This window comes from Larus michahellis, chromosome 6 (genome assembly GCF_964199755.1).
Source record: "Larus michahellis chromosome 6, bLarMic1.1, whole genome shotgun sequence".
Taxonomy (NCBI): Eukaryota; Metazoa; Chordata; class Aves; order Charadriiformes; family Laridae; genus Larus; species Larus michahellis.
Genome location: NC_133901.1, coordinates 44,241,027 through 44,260,807, shown reverse-complemented (window position 1 = coordinate 44,260,807; position 19,781 = coordinate 44,241,027). Strand labels below are relative to the sequence as shown.

At 35.8% G+C, this 19,781-nt stretch overlaps 1 protein-coding gene across 4 annotated transcripts in view; it reads left to right on the top strand.

Annotated features, from left to right (window-relative positions):
* Nucleotides 1–19,781, top strand: part of NRG3 (neuregulin 3) — a 413,049-nt gene that overhangs the window by 168,727 nt on the left and 224,541 nt on the right. For all 4 annotated transcript variants that reach the window (XM_074593380.1, XM_074593379.1, XM_074593382.1 and 1 more), the window contains exon 2: nt 1,799–1,928. In XM_074593380.1, the coding sequence (XP_074449481.1) occupies nt 1,799–1,928 (130 nt within the window). The remainder of the gene's footprint in view (nt 1–1,798; nt 1,929–19,781) is intronic.

Below are 19,781 nucleotides of genomic sequence, written 5' to 3'. Positions count from 1 at the left end.
AAATACATTAAGAATGAAAAAGGTTACTTTGGAAGATTTTTGGAATTATCTGAATTTTCTTGCAGAACGATACTTACAGGTATCTTGTATTTTAGTGTTTTGATTTTCAACTCTGGTATTAGCTTAGTGGATATTTACTTTGTATTGAGCTATGAGCAAAAATCAAGTTAATGTGTTTGCATGATTTTGAGTTTGCAAAGTTCCATGTGCATTGAGCACAGTTTCATTCCTTTGACAGCAGGCCACAAAATATTCTGTGATAGTCTATACGGTATATAATGAAATGTTCTCTTATAATTTTAAGATGTATTAGTACATTAGATCCTGGTCCTTTTCTCTGCAAAGTGAGTAGGAATTTAAACTTTGAGCATTAAGATTGTATATGAAGATTGAGCCATGGGTCTATGGAAATGGTTGTCTACTTTAAAAATCATACTTCATTAGAAAAATCATTGTCTTTGTGAAGAAAATAAAAATATCTGTCAGTCAGACATCTTCCTCTGAAAATTTCATTTTATTGTTGATTAATCCAACTGGATTGGAAAGGTTAAAGAGATATATTACAAGACAGGAATGATAGCTCACCCTGACATACTGTCAGCCTATTCCAAATCTCATTATCTAACTACGTATTCCGAAGTTATAGCCAACAGTCCAAACAGTAATTCATTTTGAAACTGTGTTATGGGGGTGTTTCAACAGACCTATAGAAACCTACAGGAGATGTACCTGAAATGAAACAATCTATAGTGCATTGCTTGTGTTTAAATTCTAGGTCAGTTTTTGTGACTGGTGAATCAGATTATTATGGTCCATAGGTTTTTGGCTTTGTTTTTTTCTTTTGATGTTGTGGGTTTTATGAGGGTTTTCTAGCCCTGCTCCAGCGTGGGCTTCCCATGGGGTCACAGCCTCCTTCAGGCATCCACCTGCTCCAGTGTCGGGTCCTCCATGGGCTGCAGGTGGATAACTGCTCCACTGTCAACCGCCATGGGCTGCAGGGGGACAGCCTGCCTCACCGTGGTCTTCACCATGGGCTGCAGGGGAATCTCTGCTCCGTTGCCTGGAGCACCGCCTCCCCTCCTTCTTCACTGGCCTTGGTGTCTGCAGGGTTGTCTCTCTCACGTTTTCTCACTCCTCTCTCCTGACCGCTGCTGGTGTTGCACAGTTCTTTTGGGTTTGATTTGGATTTTTTTTTTTTATTCCTTCTTAAATACATTATCCCAGAGATGCTACCACCATCGCTGATGGGCTCGGCCTTGGCCAGTGGCGGTCCGTCTTGGTTCCAGCTGGCGTTTGCTCTGTTGGACATAGGGGAAGCTTCCAGCAGCTTCTCACAAGAAGCTACCCGTGTAGGCCCCCACTACCAAAACCTTTCCGTGCAAACCCAATATGCTAATTTTGCTAATTTTTCATAAAAATAGTTGAGTATCGTATTTAAAACAATATTGTTCTGGTTACAGATTACAAAATAGGTGTGTTTATACTTTAGAAGGGATACTTTGGAAATTGGAAGTGGTTGAAATTATACTCAACTTTGCAGCAGCCTAGTTTGCTTTTCTGCTAATATTTACAAATGTAAGGTTCCTTTTGTGAATCTTTTTAAGCAGCTTGATTGGAAATAATATAGCGGTCACATTGAAGTTTGCTTGCCCTGTGCTTTTGCTTTCTGTTAAGTTAGTCTGTCTTAATCAGGTGATGTTACTGAGACCGATTTGATCAAATTTATTTAAGATATACTTTAAGAAAATTCAATATTTAGCCTTACAGTATTTCTTTCCTTTTTTTGTTTTCTCCATAGATACTACAACGTATTCCACTGAGCGATCTGAGCACTTTAAGCCATGCAAAGACAAGGATCTTGCATATTGTCTCAATGAAGGGGAATGCTTTGTGATTGAAACCTTAACAGGATCACATAAACACTGCCGGTAAGTCATTTGCTAAGAAGTTGCAAAAAAAGTCTTCTGTCCAAGGGAGACAGCATTAGAAAAAATAAACATTCAGACTTAAAATGTTACAAAGCAATGGAATTTGTCTCCGATTTGATTGGATCCCTCACAGTTTTGGGTGGTTTTTTTTTTAGTAGTCTGTAATATTTGTAAATACAAATACGGAGTGGAAAAACCAACACTTTGATTACTTTTACAGATAAGAAAAGTCTTCAATATTCTATTTTCTAATCATATAAACAAGTAAGGATTAATGTTTTGTTTTCTTTTTTACATATTAAAATCTTATGTTCCTCTACATATGGGAAGCATTCCTTTATTTTGGGTGCTCAAAGTAAAGCTTTGACAATAGCTGTACGCACTGTTCATTGAGAGACAGGAAGAGTTGTTCAGTTAGTAGTTTTAAGAATTAGGGTTTCATAAGTTTAATTATTGAAAGATAAAATGGACTGTAATAGCCATCTGAAACTGCCATATAGCTGTTGTACAGTTTTATGCTCCTGAACTTCTGTTAATGTCCATGACCACGTTGAATGTATTTAAAAGACTATCAGAAAAGAAAACCAGATCACCAACTATAATTGTTCTAGATGTAGCGGCCAGTAAAAGGGAGCGATACGCAGAAGGAATACTATAACGTCTTCCTAAAGATGAGAATAAAAAAAAATTCTGAACTACTCAAACAACCTTTTAAACAGAAGTGGTCAAAAATGAAAACCTCTACTTTTGTTTTTTTTAATCTACTCCTAAAATACTGTATTTGGCATACAGAAGGTATATCCAATACACTTATGTGCCCAAATTCTAAACTGAATGTCTCAATATATAGCTATCTCTAACATATACAATAAAAAGCACCTGAGATACTCAGAGGCTTTCCTGTATGATTTTTAATTAGGCTGGTAAATTTATTACCTAATTTCTTTGAACAGGCTGTTTTCGTAAACTGTATGGGTTAAACTTTTAAATATCTACAGGAGTACGTCTCATAAGAGATGTCTTTTTTGGGGGTTGAATTTCAAGATCTTTCGTGTTCTCTGCCTTTGCCAAATTCCTGTTTACTTGCTGTGATTCTTATGCTACAGTCTGACTAATGGTTAGAAGCTTTTCCATCCAAGCTTTTCCCTGTAACTAAACAAGCCAGAGTGTTGAGTTTTCATTCTTTCCAGCAGAGTGAAATTTTTTCATCACCTTCTCTTGTGTAATTCTTCCGTAGGGAAATCTGGGTATCACTTGTGAATCTGTTAGCTCCCGTGTGTAGCAGATGTGTATTGGTTGTACAAGTTTCGGGCATTGACACATTCTCTGGGAATTAAACATCTGCTTATTTCAGTGGGTAGTTTGAAGTGTGCAACGCAAAAAGACATGTATGAGGCAATGAAAATCCATATAGCAAGAGAAGACAGATTTTAAAATTTAAAGGGTGATTACACTAGTTGCAATGCTTTGTTTAATTCTGTAAGAACCTTCAACACTGCATGCAGCAGCTCGTGCAGTGTTCAGTTCAGAATCACTTTTATGATGCTGGTATGTGTGTCATTAATGGAGAAAAGCTTTTAATTTGACCTTCAAATTCTGTATCTCTAGGTTGGTAATAGACTATATGTATCTTTGTCAGGGCCGGTGCTATAGAGAGTGGGATGCAGGTTTGTTCTATCTGTGGCCTAGAACCGTGCTTTGGAATAGTAGCTAGAATGTACACGTATAGAAAAATACAATATTGATGTACTGTGTTTGTCCTCTAACAAAAAAAAAAAAGTAATTTTTCCCTGAGAATGAAAGGGTTATGGAATTCCCATTGCAATTAAAAGAATCATTTGAATACAGAATTATGAAGACTTAGAGAGTGAAACGATACTTTGTTCTTAGAATCAGGCTGCATTGTGTATCCTCGTTGGGAGTTTGATTTTTGCATCTGTTCTGGGAACAGAGCACCAATTTACTGAAATGGGAATTTGCCATGTGGAACAGCTGCAGATAAGAAGACCTTGATGAAGCAAAAAACTTTGGTCCCACTTTGTCAGGTTTAAAGAGTGTTAGTAGATGATACGGTTAGGCAGTTGTGCAGTTGGTCTTGTGTGCACATGTTTAAGGACAGATACGCTAATGATTGTTAAAGCAAAAAAAAAAAAAAAGATTAGGTAGCAATTAATAAATATTTGAGTTACATCCTGGACCTCTTCTCTATCCTTATGAACCATACTGTCGGTGTAAACAGTCTCAACTGGCGGTTCAAGCACCTTTCAGAGTTGACAAAATTTATTATGCTCTTGTTGGGCAATAGGAGAGGAGCACACGTCAAATTCCAGCAGTCAGTAATGACATTGGCAGCTGGATGTGGTAGAGCACTGGCTCTATACCTTTTCTTTCTGTTTTGTGAGATACATGCCTTATCTAGTTTGAACCTGTAATTGTGGAGAGTGGGACAAGCATGCACCCTTGGTAAAGGGCAAGAGGGAGGCCATGTCGCAGAAGACCATGTAAAGTAAACGAGGAGTTCTGAAGAGCCCTGCTCGTGCATCTTTCATTCTTATCCACCTACAGAGGAGGTGTCCTGAAGTCATGGGACTTTTTTTTTTTTTATCTTAGTTGACAATTGGAAGAAAAAAGTATAGAAATTGTTATAGTTTCAAATGGTACAATTCCATTTTTGTTTGAACGTCTACATTTTACTCACTGTCCCTTGGTGAAAATATGTCTGGGGATGTAAACTGACGGAGTTCTGCATGGTTAGATAACAAGATACACTGGATATTGTTTGTGCTATTTTAAAGGTGTGACTTCAGTATTTATTTTTGTGAATGGTTTAACACAAGCTTGTTTTAAGGATAGGGTAGGTCAACAGTAGGGAAAATTCATATTTAGCTTCTCCATATGCTGAATTTTTTTCCCTGTTGCCTTCTTGAGAATTTAAGCTAAATGGTGAGGGTGCTTTTAGTTGTTATTTACATAAAACAAATCAAGTACACAGTCAACACTGACACATTGGCATTTAACTTGGTATTATATAATGTGGGCTTTAAAAAGTTTAAGTTTTGTCTGTACAATTTTATTTCAAAGACCCTATCTGAAGTCACTCTGGGTCTTTGCGGTTGGAGGATTTTTGAAACCTCCTACATTTTTGTTTTTCTTTTCAGTCCATTTATTTTCCTCTGATTACCCCTTTAGGACTGGAAAATACTGAATGGAATGAGTGACTAAAACTTCTGAGGGGAGAAGAGGATTGCACTGTTTAATTTCTCTCCCAAAAGAAGCCATTAAGACTATTGTGTATGCACTGGAAATCTTGGTGTTGGCAATGAACTCTAATATACTGTTTATAGAGCTGAGTATGTTGGATGAGATATTCCTTTTGTCCTTTGTTTGTGCCCTTCATCTCTCCTTCACAAAGCAAGCAGTATAACAGCTGAATAAGTTTTCTAACAACAGAGGGTGAAATCATAGACTCACAAATGCACAGTAAACAAAACATTATTCCCAGTTAACCAAATTACAGCAGGTTGTACTTATGCATCCGAAGAGTGCTACTGTGGTTACTATCCCAGAGTTTTCAGATTTCATAGGATAATCTAGATTGGATGCATTCATCTTGTTCTGATGAATTTTGTGCTTGGTGATCTTGCTCTTTTTAATGCATAAAATTTTCCATTTTTACACTTATGATTAAAAATTTATACCAGCATTGCTCAGCTTTGTTTAAAATCTGTCCTGAGACCAGAAGGATTGAATTCCCTTTTAATGAAAGTCCTGTTTGGATAAATGTTTATATACTGTCAACTTTAATTGTTAGTCTTTTGCATAGTAGCAACTGTAATCCAGGCATAGCCCTTGCTGTCAGCAAAAGCAGGAGAAAGGCATCAAATAGACTGGATTTAAGAACAGCTCTGAGCATGGCATATGATACGTGCACTTAACCATAAGTTAAAATCTAAAAAAATAAGACCATTTCCATGTTCTAGCTATGTGGTTTGTTACCTAGGCTTTCGCAGTCTGACCTAGGTGTTTTAAAATACCAGCTACTCCATTTTGTGTGTTCCCCCCATTTTGTATTTCAGTGACACTTTTCCAGAGTGTTTCCAATGTGTAAGTAAAGCAGAAAATTATTCACTATTTGAATAGCATTGAATAAATAAAACATTTTGTTGGTGTCACAATATTACAAGGTTAGTTTCATCAAAAATAATCCATTGTATTAAGCTGACAACGTAACATACAGCTACCAGAGTTTAAAGGAGGAAGAAAGCTGTGCTTAAAATTTAGGATTACTTTTCATGTCAAGGGCAATCAACGGACCTCCTGTCATGAGAATTATTGGCTTATGAGCATAGCTGTAGCACGTACCTAGATTATATTTGCGTAGTTGCACACATCATTAGCTGGAAATGCTGGCATATTTACTTTCATGTTTACTTTAGAAAAGCTGAGGTGAACTTGAAATACCACATTAGGTAGCTCCAAGCTGTTGTTAAGCAACTGTATTTTAATATAGATATCACATTGCATTATTATTATATCACTTGCTTCTTCAGCAGTGCTTTTACAACTCATGGTTGCCTTCAGCAATGCGGTTGTTTCTGTTAGCTCAAAAGAAATAGCCTGTGTGCCTAAAGCATTGTGACTATGATACTGTTCAAAACTCAGGCCTGTAAGAAGTCAGGAAACAGAAATTCTGGCCAAGAAGTCTGTCACATGGACTGCACGTCCCAAGGGCGGAATCGGTTCGGCTGCATTCATAGCTGTTTGCTAGCACTTGAGACAAGGCTAGTTAAACCTGTAAAGCCTTTATTTCTTTAAGTAATATAAATAGCAAATCTGCAGTTTGACTACTTTTCCCTTTTTTGGGGGGAAACCTCATGCTTTCCTTGTCTAGTTTTAGATACTTCTTTTCCTTCATACAAAAAAATCCAAACAAAAAACACTCCCAAAACCCAAAACAGTTCTGTGCATCTCTTTCAAGCTCCTGCCCCTTGAAATTACTGGATGAAGTTGCATGACTTTGGTGTCACATACCTGTTTTATCCTTTTAATCCTTTTTAAATATGAACTGTTTAGAAAAATGGTTTCTAAACTTCAAAATGAAATGGTGTAAAGCCCAAGACATCTGTAGGACTTGTACTTGTTGCCTAGGGGATCATAATCTTTTGGTGTTACCCAATCTTACATGATTTTTACCATTTGGTTTGAAATTTTCTTTAATCAACACATAAGATTTGAGGTCACTTAATTATAATCACTTAATTAGAGTAAAAACTAAATTATTCTGTCCAAATACTAAACTTTACCTGCTTTTGTCCAAATACTAAACTTCCTCAGTTATCCATGCTCTTTTTCCTAATAGTCCTCTGAAATTAAAATCCTTCAAGTCTGATATTATGGCATAAGAATTCAATAAATAACGAACAGTTTTTACATTTAAAGATTGAGTCTTTTAACATTCTCCCCTGGTGAAATAGTGCGAGAGCATATTCTGTGATATGCACACTAAACATGGCTGTATTCCATAACACCTGATTCATGCTTTCATAATTTAACATTCAGAAGATAGAGACTCTCGAGAAAAGCTTCTTGTCAAAGTACTTTAATTGTTGATTAATTTTCACAGTCTCAACACTCCATTTTACAGTGGTTTTTATTTACAGATTTTTCTCCTAGATTATTGCATTTAGCAGATACTTCTTCAATCTTCTGTAACTTTGCAGTAGAAAATACTTTCAGCTTGAAAAATATATATATGCAAATTGAAAAGTCTTACAAAGTTCAATTACTTTCAAATATCTGCCAAAGTGGGTATTTTATTGCAGCAGTGTAAGAGTCTGTATTTCAAACATCGTGACAGACATTTCTCCTGATGTGTTTACAAAAATTCACCCTTCAGCACATGCTTAAGTTTTTGAGTACTGCAATAAATCGGTGTTTATGACTGTTGTCGCTGTTCATATAGTATCATTCCATCAAGCAGCGCTATGCACCAGAGAAGTCACTGGCAAAACATCTATTACCTATTTATCCCTCTTAAACGCTTTCTGAAAACAAGTTTGTATTAGTCTTAATAATTGAGGTAGGATAAATTAATTTAATGGTGAAAATAAATACAAAATAAAATAAAGCTTTGTATTTAGTGCTAGTTTTAAGTTTTTGTCAAGATGCTATGGTCTGGATTCATAGTATTTCAGGTTTTATTTGCTTTCTGCTGAGCACCTTAAAAAGGCAAGATTTTCTGATGATTTCCCTTTGAAAAACTTTGATTACTAAACAGTATTAATTTCCTCATTCCTTTTCTACCTTTTGAAGTCATGAAATTTAGACTCCTGCTTCAGGTTATGATGAAGATGCACTTTTCCCATCAGAGTAATAAGGTAAAGGGCACAATACTGTAGGCAGAAAATGCATGCCAAGATATTTGAATTATACACTAATTTAAGTTAATTCACCTGTGATTTATTTGATTTAAGCAAATATCCATAAAGATAGAATAAAAGTCATAGTCCGTTTCATCTTGTTTGAAATGCTTATTCAAATTAATATTCTTGAAAGAGTTTGAGGAAGAAGAAATAAAGGAGAAATTGTGTAGCTGTGCATCCAAAGTTAATGTTGAAGCTTAAGAGAATTGACATATTTTAAACTTACATCGGCATAGAGGAATGAAAAATTATGGAATTAATTTCTCTTTCACAGAATACTAAAAGACTAATGTAAATCCCTTTTCAGTTAACAAAGTATGGGAAAACATAGTTACAGGCTTAGCACATCCTCCTGCCTATTTTTTTTTTTTTTTTTTTAAGCCAAACATTTTTAATTCACAGGTAATAGCAGTCAAATCAAACAGTGTTAATTCCTTCATTTATGTGTGTACGCGGTTATTTCCCAAATGTAAAAGTAGCGTCATTTCAAAGAACAAGCAGTAGTGTGTGTGAAACAAAAATATGTCTGGAAGCTTTAGGTAAACTACCATCTCTTTGGGACGACTGGAAAAGAAAGACCCAATTCAGCTCCCTTTGCATTTGGCAAGGTCCCTTCAGTTGGTTGAAGTAAGAGTTGGGCTACAACCTTGAATTTCAGTAGAGAGAAGTGGGAAATGTAGTTGCCGACTCAGCAGCTGAGATAGCTTTTTCTTGAGCCTGCTAATAATTCTTGGATTTCTTGATTTGGCACCTAAATGGGAGATTGGGAAGCAATGCTGTGTTAGCATTTATTCACGTCTCACTAGCAAGAATACTTTAAGCTCATGGAACCCTCAATTTTTATCACCACCTTTTTTTGTGCCTGCACACGTTTTTGAAACTGTGTCTTATTATAGGTTAGCAAAGCATCTTGATTGCATAGCACATCTCTACTGGTAGAGGTGACTCAAATCCATTCTCTATAAAATACAAAATTCCATGAAGAAAGTTGATCTGTTAACGGAAGAAAGCGGCTCTAAACTGCCTCCCCTTTCCTAGTTCTAAAGGAAAATAAAGTTGTGACCTACAGAAAGCTATTACTCAGTACATGCTCTCTGAAACTAAATACAAGATGAAAAGGTACATTCTGAAAATTGGAAAAATACCAAACGGGGAAGTCCTTCCCCTACAAAGGAATATTGCATCAATTTACAAGAATTTGTTTTTTCCGCCTTGCTTTACAAAACCTACCAGTGAAAAAAGGATTGTATAGCTTTTAATAGTACACACAAAGTATTTGTAGAAAAGAAAACCTTTAAAAGTATGGGTGCAAATATTGATGACGTATATTGCATCTGGTTTGAAGTTAATGTATGCAAATATTCTGCCATCAAGTTCTGCTTTTAAATTAACTTGGAAATGAGTTAGGGGAAATGAGTTAGGGTGGTTGTTGTTGTTGTTCTTACCTCCCTTAGGCAAGAAGGAATTTGTGAAGTGCGTAATGCAGACATCTGAAATCTCACATTTGAATTCTCATCCTTGCCTGTGTCTTAAGTACACGGAAAGCAATAGCGTTTCCAATCTAATCCTATCTGCAGACATTCTCCCAGAAGATCCGCTGTAAAAAAAAAATCTTGCTAGGAGAAGAAATAAACTCTGGACAATTGAGTCATTTAAATAGAGACAAATGCCAACTATATCAAAATGCTAACTACCAGAACTGTAATCCACCAGTACTCTAGATTAATCTAAATGAGAAGAACAAACAAAACCACCTATTTCCGCTATCCCTCACTCTGCAAAGCCCTTCCTACTGTCTCAAATAGGAAGAGGGGAAGTGAGGCAAAAATGTGTGGATTCTGTACTGTTATGGAAACTGAGGTATCTAAGATTAGGCAGGCAGGTAAACTGTCATATATGACTTAGGTAAAAGAGATAAATATCCTGATTCTTATCCTGTACCCATTACTGTAGTCTTTAGGAGTGAATGGATTGTTTCAATTTCAGACAGGTTCCCTGGAGTTAGCCCAGTGCAGACAGGGATGAACTCTTCAAGCAACCTGCCTACAGTAGCTAGAGGAAGCAGCAGATTTATATAAAGTGTATTCAGAGGTATCTCCAGAAGGTTATAATGAAACATCTTTTGGGCTGTATTTGTGTCCTATCAGCCACTTTGTTAGACAGCAAACTGCCATTTTTACAAAAATTACACTGTTGAAGGCGGCTAGTGTCAGAAGCCTAGAGTAATAACTCCTACTTGAATCAGCATACAAATTTGAGGTCAAACTCCAGACTACTTAAAATAGTTACAATGTGCCAATGGAATCTTGTTAATTGCATTATTAAAATATAAAGGATATATGATAAAGGAATGCAAAAATCAGAGGTCATGTCTGGAATTACTTCTGAAAGGCAAGCCTCTGTTATAAATGACAGCTAAAAATTATTGTTTGCCCGTTTTGCAGCCTGGATTATTATGGTGGACATCATGGGAGATTATTATCAGCGAACAGTTGGGGAAAGGATTTTTGCCTGACATCAAGCCTTTTGAAAGAACAGAGAGAGGTGTAGTATTGCCTTTAAACACTGTTTAACTTTTCTGAAGTTGCAACTCATGGAACCAGTACAGATGTTTCAAACTTAAAAAGCAGCTATCTAATTTCTTCAAAATCTGTAAGAAAAAGTAATTGTGATCAACAGTGTTGGAGACTTTTTAGATCCTCTCTCTTACTGTTTACAGCTCTTTCCTCTGTGGCACCTCAGGTTTGCGATGTCATTTAGATGCACTGCTATGATGGGGAGAAAGTGAGATCTGAAGGGGTTATAGTTTTGGAGGATACAGGGATACTATTCCAGTAAATAAGGAAGAAGGTTCATTGTTTTTTCCCTTAAATATTGCTATTATTCAAGCAAGTTCAATCCACAGTAACCAATTTAGAGACAAAAAAGTATTAAGAACATCTTTCTTCATAGACTTTTCAATTACTTATCTTTCAGATACAGTGTTTGGTATAGTCTAGGGCAGAATGTTGTTAACGGGGTATTTATATATTCATTTATGTATTTAAATATATTTATATTTTATATATTTATAGATTTATATAAATACATAATATATATAAACATAATTTATATGTTTACAATGCCTTGCTAGGCACTCAGTGTCTGAAATTAAGTATTTAAAGGACTTTGTGTCCTGGGAAAATAGAGAAGTGCACCAAAAAATATAGAATATTTCAGAAAACAAATTCCTGATGTGTGCTATTGAATGTAATGTTAAGGCTGTTGGACAAGGAAGATTTGTTTCAGGCCATGGTATGACTATGTATATGATTTTATAATTTATACTTCACTTTGTAATTATCAGAATAACTTCTAAATAGAGTTTGTTATCTGAAACTGAGGTCCCGTTCACTTTTAAAAGTTAAAACATTCATAACTGGTCTTACATGTACTTAATTATGTCCTAGACTGATTTCAGTAGGAATACTAGAGTTGAATGAAATTTGAAATTTCCATTGTGTGTTATATTAGGATATATTTTAAATAATCGGTTTAAACAAACTGGTAAATGTTACAACTGCCTACACTTTTCTTTCCTTGCGCTTCTCTGCTCTGCTCAGTCACGGCTACTGCAGTTACAAGTGACTTCTGCAAATTAGGTTATGTGTAGCTAACAAGTCTTCCCCCTTCCCTTTGTGTTCCTAATTTTGCACATATAGAAGCGACCTGAAGAACAGTAGCTAAGATAATTAGACTTAGGGATGACCTGTTATCTTTTGCTGCCTTATGGCCTGAAAATCAGAAATTTGATATTAAAGTTGTCCAATATGAAGGCAAAGGAAAAAATTATTAGTAATTTTAGGGGACTGGGGACTTGAAGTGAGCTTATCTGAGAAAATGTTTACTTTGAATTGCAGAAAATAGAAGCAAGCTCCAGAGGTTTGATATGGTTTTAGTTATGTTATACATTTTATTCTAGTTTCTGTAGGATAGAATCAGACAGATGATTTTAAAATATGTTGTTTGTTTTTAAAATCATTAGAATCATTAAAAAATGATTTTAAAATTTTTCTATTTCTCTACAGATTCTTCCCTCCATGCTTTTTTTCATTTTTTCCTTCAAATTAAAATTGGACCTGTGGGAAATTCAAAGGTAGAAGCTTGTTATTTTGTCCTCTTTCAACTAAAAAAAAAAAAAACCTCAACCCCAAGGCTTTTGGTTTCTTTGAATTTGAAACCATAGAGGACCATGTTCCTGCACAGAGGAATAGAGAGGAAAAAAAAAAAGAAACACGAGCAGAGCTAACTGTTAGTTTATGGTATAAAATAAATTTCTGATTTGCCAAGATTCATAGGTCTTGTGTAAAAGTTCTGTGAGAAAAAGGTACAAATTATTGAGTAATGAAAACACGGCCAGAAACACTCAAGATTTTTGATGTCTTTAAGGCCACTCTGGGACCCTTTCCCGGTGTCTTGGGCTGTTTCAGAGTCCAAATGTGAACTCCTATTTTTGTTATGCATTTATCAAAAATCATGGGTACTGGTGCCACAGTCCACATTGGTCCATGTGCATTGAACCAGAGGAAGGATTTTGAAGACCAGCACTATGAGAACACATCTTGATAGCAGACATTATAATCGACGTTTCTCTTAAGTGTCTCTGATTAATACCGAATCTGCAATTTCAATAAGGGGAACATTATATTATTAGAATCAATTTAGTGTTTAAAATTCATTGATGACAGACATAAAAAAGCAATACATGCAGTATGTACCTGAGGAATAAAGCCAACAAAAATGGTCTTCAAAAACGTACATTTGTTATGCCTTTTTTTAGTCTTGTTTTTAGCTATCACTGTTAATTGGAATTTTTCTTTCCTTTAGAGTTCTGTCATCTTAGGTAGATATCTAATAAAATCATAGAAAACTGGGTTCAAAAAGTATCTGAGAATGTCATTCATGGTCACACAAAGGCAGTGTGCTTCTAAACAGATCTTTGACCTGCTCTGAAAGACCTTTCAGATTGGAAATTTTTATGATGTTCCCAGGCAATACGTTTAGGTGATCTTTTGTCTTTCCACTGGAGGGATTTTTGTGAGGTCTAGTCTAATGCTTTTTTAGCAGAAGTTCAAGCCCATTACTGCTTATTCTGTTCAGCATGGAAATATTACTGCTTTCTTTGTAACTTCTTTTTACAGCTTACTTAAATTTATTGTTTCCTCCACACAATACACCTTTCTGGAGTCTAACTTTTCCAGTCTTACCTCGAAGGCGATGCTTTTCAGATCTTGAATTCTGCGTCTACAAAGCTTAACTAAGTTTAACTCATGAGAATGGTTTTACAAAGGAGTTTAAATCACTTTTGGGGCAGAAGATGAAGACTGATTCAGTCTTGTTAGTTGCTGTTGGCTGCATCCGTGCAGATTGGCCATGTAGCTGTAACACTTGCTTTCCAATCTCAGGTGTGCTAACTTTGCAGCTGTACCACAAAGCTTACTTTGAACTAACGGTGTCTATGCCGTGTAGGATCAGCTGATGCTTTCAGTCACTCAGATGGCTAGTCTTCATAGAAGTGCTTATTAATAAGGGCGGGGAATCTTTGCGTTCTCTAAAATATTTCAAATTGGATGGGGTAAAAAAAAAAAAATAATAAAGATGGGGTAAAGAATGACTGCAAGCAATAAAATGCTTCAGAATATTTTCTTCAGAAGCTCTTGGGAATCAGTTTTATTTTCTCAAATGAAATTGTCTTCAGTGAAGATTTGAACTTATTTAATAAATTTCAGCTTCTGTATATAGAACAGGCTTTCTTGTTTGGTTGTTCTTCTTTTTGAACCAAAAATAGTATTTTTTTTGTAGAAGGAAAACCAACAGAATTGTGACTGTTAGTTAAAACTCAATGGTGACTGTAATACCGGTGACTGTATTTCTAAAATAAAAATCTACACCATCAAACCTTCACATCCCATTTTTGCCTGATAGGCAAGACGAGTTCTGCACACTGTTAGCTAGTAACGTATTTCATCTGTGTAAAAAAAAAAAAAAAAAAAAAAAAAAAACCAAACAAAAAAACCAAAAACAAACAAAACAAACAAACAAACAGAAACTCCAAGAAACCAAACCAAAAAAAGCCCCCAAACCAAAAAAACCCCATGCTATTGTGTAATGACAGAAAGAGGACAAAAGACAGAAGCAAAATGCTGCCTTTTTCTACTTCTTACTAAACTCTTAAAGCACAGAGACGTATAAGGATGACTCCTTGCTATTGTGTAGGGGATTTTTGTCCCCCTGCTGTGATCTTAGTGTTGCATGCGTTGTTCATCTGTTTATTTTCCAAGGTGGTCACCCCTGGAGTAAACATGTAACTTGCTGTTATGTTTTAAATCTCCATTAACACAGAATCAATTCCCATTGGAAGCAAACCTGAGGGTCCCCACGTATCCTGACTTCCTATTTTCTGCTGCATAGCTTAGCATACTGCTTGTGATCTGTGAATATGCTGTGCTAGATCACGTACCAAATCTTATAACTGAGCAAGTCAGAACAAAAAAAAAAACCCTATAAATAGGTCAGTGTATACACCGTGGATGTTTAACAGGAAATCCTTATGGCATAAGGTCATTATTGTGTCTGTTGAAAAGTACCTTAAGACTCAGCAGAGCTTTAGTTGGGTATCTTTAAGCAGAGCTTTTATTCTGAATAAAGCCATAATAATTTATTTAACATGTATATTTTATATCTCTGAAGAGTATCACAACCAAATTAATTTAAATTGTGCCTTCTTTTTTATCAGCAGTGATTGTTGAATATGAAATCTAGCTTTAAAGTGCTGCTTTTAAATTCTGTATTTTGAACGTATCAATAAAAGTTTGCTTATTTATTTTACTCTTGTTGGAAGGTACAAAGGAAGCACTGGATATTAACTATAAATTGGTTATTAAATTACTATGTTCTTCGAGAAAGATGACCAAACACGAAGAAAAGTTTTGACTTTCTGAGTTATCATATTTACCATTGTCTTAGCTTTGATAAAAATGCAAATAGAAAATCCAAGGTTTCTGCACAGATTATTGCATTTTTAATTATTGTCTTCTGCTGATGTTAGATCCAAAAGGAAATATGTCCTGGCCTCATCAGGTTGCTGGCGTAGGTTGCTTTCTGCATACCTGTGAGTCTGTATTTCTTAATATCGTTATTCTCCTGGCAAGGACCTGCAAATGCTGCAGTTCCCACCCTGAAAGTGCAGATCCTGCATGGTTTAGGAGGGCTGGAGCTGGTATGTGAATTTTCTGCAGTATTCAGCTGATTTCAGTCGTCCTGATCAAGGCCTTCTGGCTCCATGCTGGAACAGCAATAATACAGTAATAGGAGGAAAATTAAAATTGTCTAGTAAATCATGAACTTTGAGTACACAGTAAGTCACTGGATTTCTTTTTACAACAAGCTGAAATTGCATGATTTTAATTAGCTTTTTCACCTTGAATGAAAGTGGCAACACTGTGGTTAATTGCAAGGAAATACAAAACTTACAATTTTTGTATTTTTTTTTGCCATTTTTTGGTAAATATTTTTATAAAAAGATACAAAAATACAAATTAAAAAAAAATCAAAATCAGTAAGTGAAAACTCAGGATCTCCAATCACAAAGTCTAGCTTTCATGGTAATAATCTTTTGCTCTTGGAGCAAAATATAGTGAAACAATGAAGGTTAGACGATATTAAAATTTCCTTATAAAAGTGTCCTTAGATGTGGATACTTTAAACATATCAGCATATACAAGGAATAAGTTTGAATTTCACTTTGTATTGGATACTGTAGTCAAGTCTGGAGTTTCTGTTCTTTGGTTGAATACAAACAATTTGAAGTCTGAGCTGTGGTACAAAAAAAAGAATATTGCTGTTAAAGAAATTACATCAGGAAAGAAGACTGTGTGTAAGGTATAGTTCTGTGCTTGGATCAGAGAAAAAGAATATTCTGCAAGATAAATTACAAGACTTACTGGATGTTTTTTCCAAGCTGTGTGGGGTTGCGTTTTATTTTTAATGAAGCATGATCTGTATTAAAAGCCTTCGTATTTTGATGAAAGCTAAGTTTATATGCATATGACAGAATTTATCATCGTTGTGATTTTTGCTTAAAACTGTCTGAAAACCTTTTTTCTAGCTCTGAGTTTAAACTCTAAGCTTGCCTCATTATCTCTTCATGAGGCAACTGAATTCTCTGTGCAATATCTTTTTTTATATGATATACTTGCTAGTTCTTACCCGGGAAGCATCCTGCTCGGAGTTCAGTACTTGAATGACTGAATAAATCTCAGTAGTATCATGGAAACCAAATACTTTTCAAACTGAGCATCTAAATACCTTATAACTAAAGTACTATCTAATGGGAAATGCTGAAGACATGGCAGCTTCTTCCCATCAGGTACTGCATATTTCTTAGAAAACAGTAGTACTTGGTCTTTTTAGTGAGTGTGTAAGGTCTTTGCAACAGGCATTTCGTCTGTCCTTTTCCTATCCTACAACGGTTCATCCTGACTTCATGGAGCAATTTTATTTAATTTTTTTAAAAGCATCTTACAAAAAAAAAGGAAAGTAATATGTTTGTTTGTTTGCTTTTATAAAAAGTTTATTGAGGACAGGGGAAAAAAAGATTTAGAAATGGAGTGAAGCCTCAGTTTGATCTTCCTGGCCTCAGGAAGATCCCTGCAGACAGGGCATGTTCCTTTCGCCTTGTTTTGTACAAAAATATCTGAGTTGTTTTTTTCCATCCTTTCTTTCCCTTATTTTGATTTTGAAAAGTAAAAGCTAGAATACTACGTAGAATATTTGAAGTGAAGGTGAGGGGGCTGGAGTTGATGGCGTCACTCTGACAGACTCTTTGATGCTGCAGAGTGGAACTTTGCGTAGGGGCTATGCTTGAATCATGCTGCCCCTTTACTTCTGCCCTTCTTTTTTGCGTTCCTTTCTTCTCATTCTTCTTGTATCTTTAAGTTCCTTCTGATACCATTCAGGTAGTAGCGAGGTTCTGGCTTTCTGGGTCTAGTACCATTTCAGAAGTCTAGAGAAGAGCACTGTAAAGTGCGTGTGCAATGACTGTCCTGGATGGAGCATTGCTAGTGGACTGCCTTCTGAAAGAATTTTCAAGTTTCTGCTTATATTTCTCATATATATTCTCATATATAATCTCATATATATGACCCAGGTTCCCAATAGAGCTCATGAGTTTTTCTTTAATATTGTTAGGGAAATACTAACAAAAGCCTGAAGCAGATTTCCACACCCTCACCCCCTCCAGTAGGAAAAGCTAACTTCAAATTCTTGCCAAATACATGAGAGAAGGTGGGCAACATTACTAATACCAAGACCGTGGTTGCTGACTGAGGGGCATGGTTAGGACAGTAGGGTGACTATACGCTGATCATCTTTGAGGACTCCAGAGGAAAAGGTGGAGAATGAGAATTTTGATGAGTTAGTACACAGAGAATATGGGAAACAAAAATTAGAATGTGATGAATTAATAAGCCAGCAACAATTAAATAGGCCTAACTGCCTAAATATAGAGGATTTTGTATTCAAGCACCGTCAAAGTCTTTGTGTGCTGAGGAAAATTATGCATAAGGGAACATTGTCCATAAATCTGTGGTGTTACTTTCATGCCAAATTGCTTCTGTGTCTACATCGCTTGCTGACCAAAACAGAGTGCAGAAATCATTGGAACTTCATGTTACCGCATTGTCCAGGGTCTATACGATTTTTGCCTTAATAGAACAATGGTCTATTTGTTTTATAAATCATTCAGCATGTTGCAAAAGCTTTCAGCTACGTGAACTAAGCCAGTTCATATTACTCAGCAGCAGAAGAACATGACATTGCAGCAGGTCTGGCAGAGTATGTATCAAGGAGATATTGATCTAGTGTGATAGAGACAAGCTTTGGTAAAATATACTCAGAAGGGGAGCATTATCACCATATTGCAGTATTGGTTCAAATTATACAAGATGTTGAAAACACAGACAGTAGTTCTGGGGAAGGGAAAGATTTAGGATTTTCATTGTCTCCGTTACTTTGACCATTTTGATTATTCCATTCAGGAAAGAGATGTGTCTCTCATTGTGGGTACCTACAGAGTTAATAACTAAATACTTCAGGGTATTATTATTATTATTATTATTATTATTATTATTATATTAATTTTGCTATTACTGCATTTGGAGTGGGGCTGAGAATTTAGCTCTGTATATTGGAGATTTAGAATTGCCCACTCTTCTGGAACCAGGAGTCGCTAACTTAGCAAAACAAACTTCTGTCAGAAAATGTTGATTTCCTGAATGTAAATGTTTTCTTCAAAACACCTCATGTTCTACAAAAATTCTGCTAAACTGACAGAAATGGTTTTTTCTGAACGGTTGCGGAGGGCTTATGGGGTTGCTTTTCACTCCCACCCCTCACAAAGGCTCCTGGTCCTGGACCTGTTGATTCTGACTGGTGTCTCCCACCCAGCAGGACATCCCACGTTTTGGCTAAGTCTGAGTAGCCTTGCGGGTTGTGTTTGTCATTAGCTTCCTCGCACAGCTACTGTAGCATCTGCCCTTCCAGGTTCTGCACAATGAAGTTTTTGCCAACATGAATTTACAGAGTGAGAAACCTGCTGGAGAAGAATGCCAAATAATTAAGAAAGGTGGCTGCTTTTAGCATATTAGTCTGCCCTACTAAAAAGTAAAGTTTTTTTAAAAAAACCAAAAAAACCAAACAAACAAACAAACAAAAAAAAACAGAAAAAAAAAGAAGACTGGCTTGAACAAAGGCAGGCACTTGAAGACAAATTATTACTATCATATTTTTTTTACATAGTAACTTGGTGGCTTTCTATTTCTTTCCATTTAAAAACAGAAACAGGATTTATATGTGACTTGAGATGATTAAAAAAAAAAGTTCACACAAGAATGGCAAAGAACATAAATCTAAAATACCTTAGAATTAATATGTTATCTCTGAGAAGAGTAAGCCTGTAGTGGAATGTTGTCATACCTAAGAACAAATCACAGTTTTATTCTGAGGTCTGCTGCTCAATCAGGTAATGAGGGCTATCTTGCTGCAGAGAGAAGGCAGCAAATATCAGCCACCATCTCGTGGAGATAAATTAAAAGGCCAAGCAAAGCCAACCACAACTAGTATTAAAGACTGTGCTATTAGTTTCAACAGAGAAGGGCATCCTTGAGAGTCTTGTATCCATAGTAATACTCACTGGTTTCTATGTAGCAGACCAATGTGGCTTTGGTTTTGTTCATCATTTCTAAGATAGTTATTTAGCGCTCTGCATTACTCGTGAAGAATAGTTAGTGTTTTGGTTTACAGAGCTTGTCAGCTAGTCTAGAAAATTAATCTGAGTAAATGTAGAGCTATTGATTACTGATATTTTATTGCTGCTGTTTTTAAAGTAAAAGTC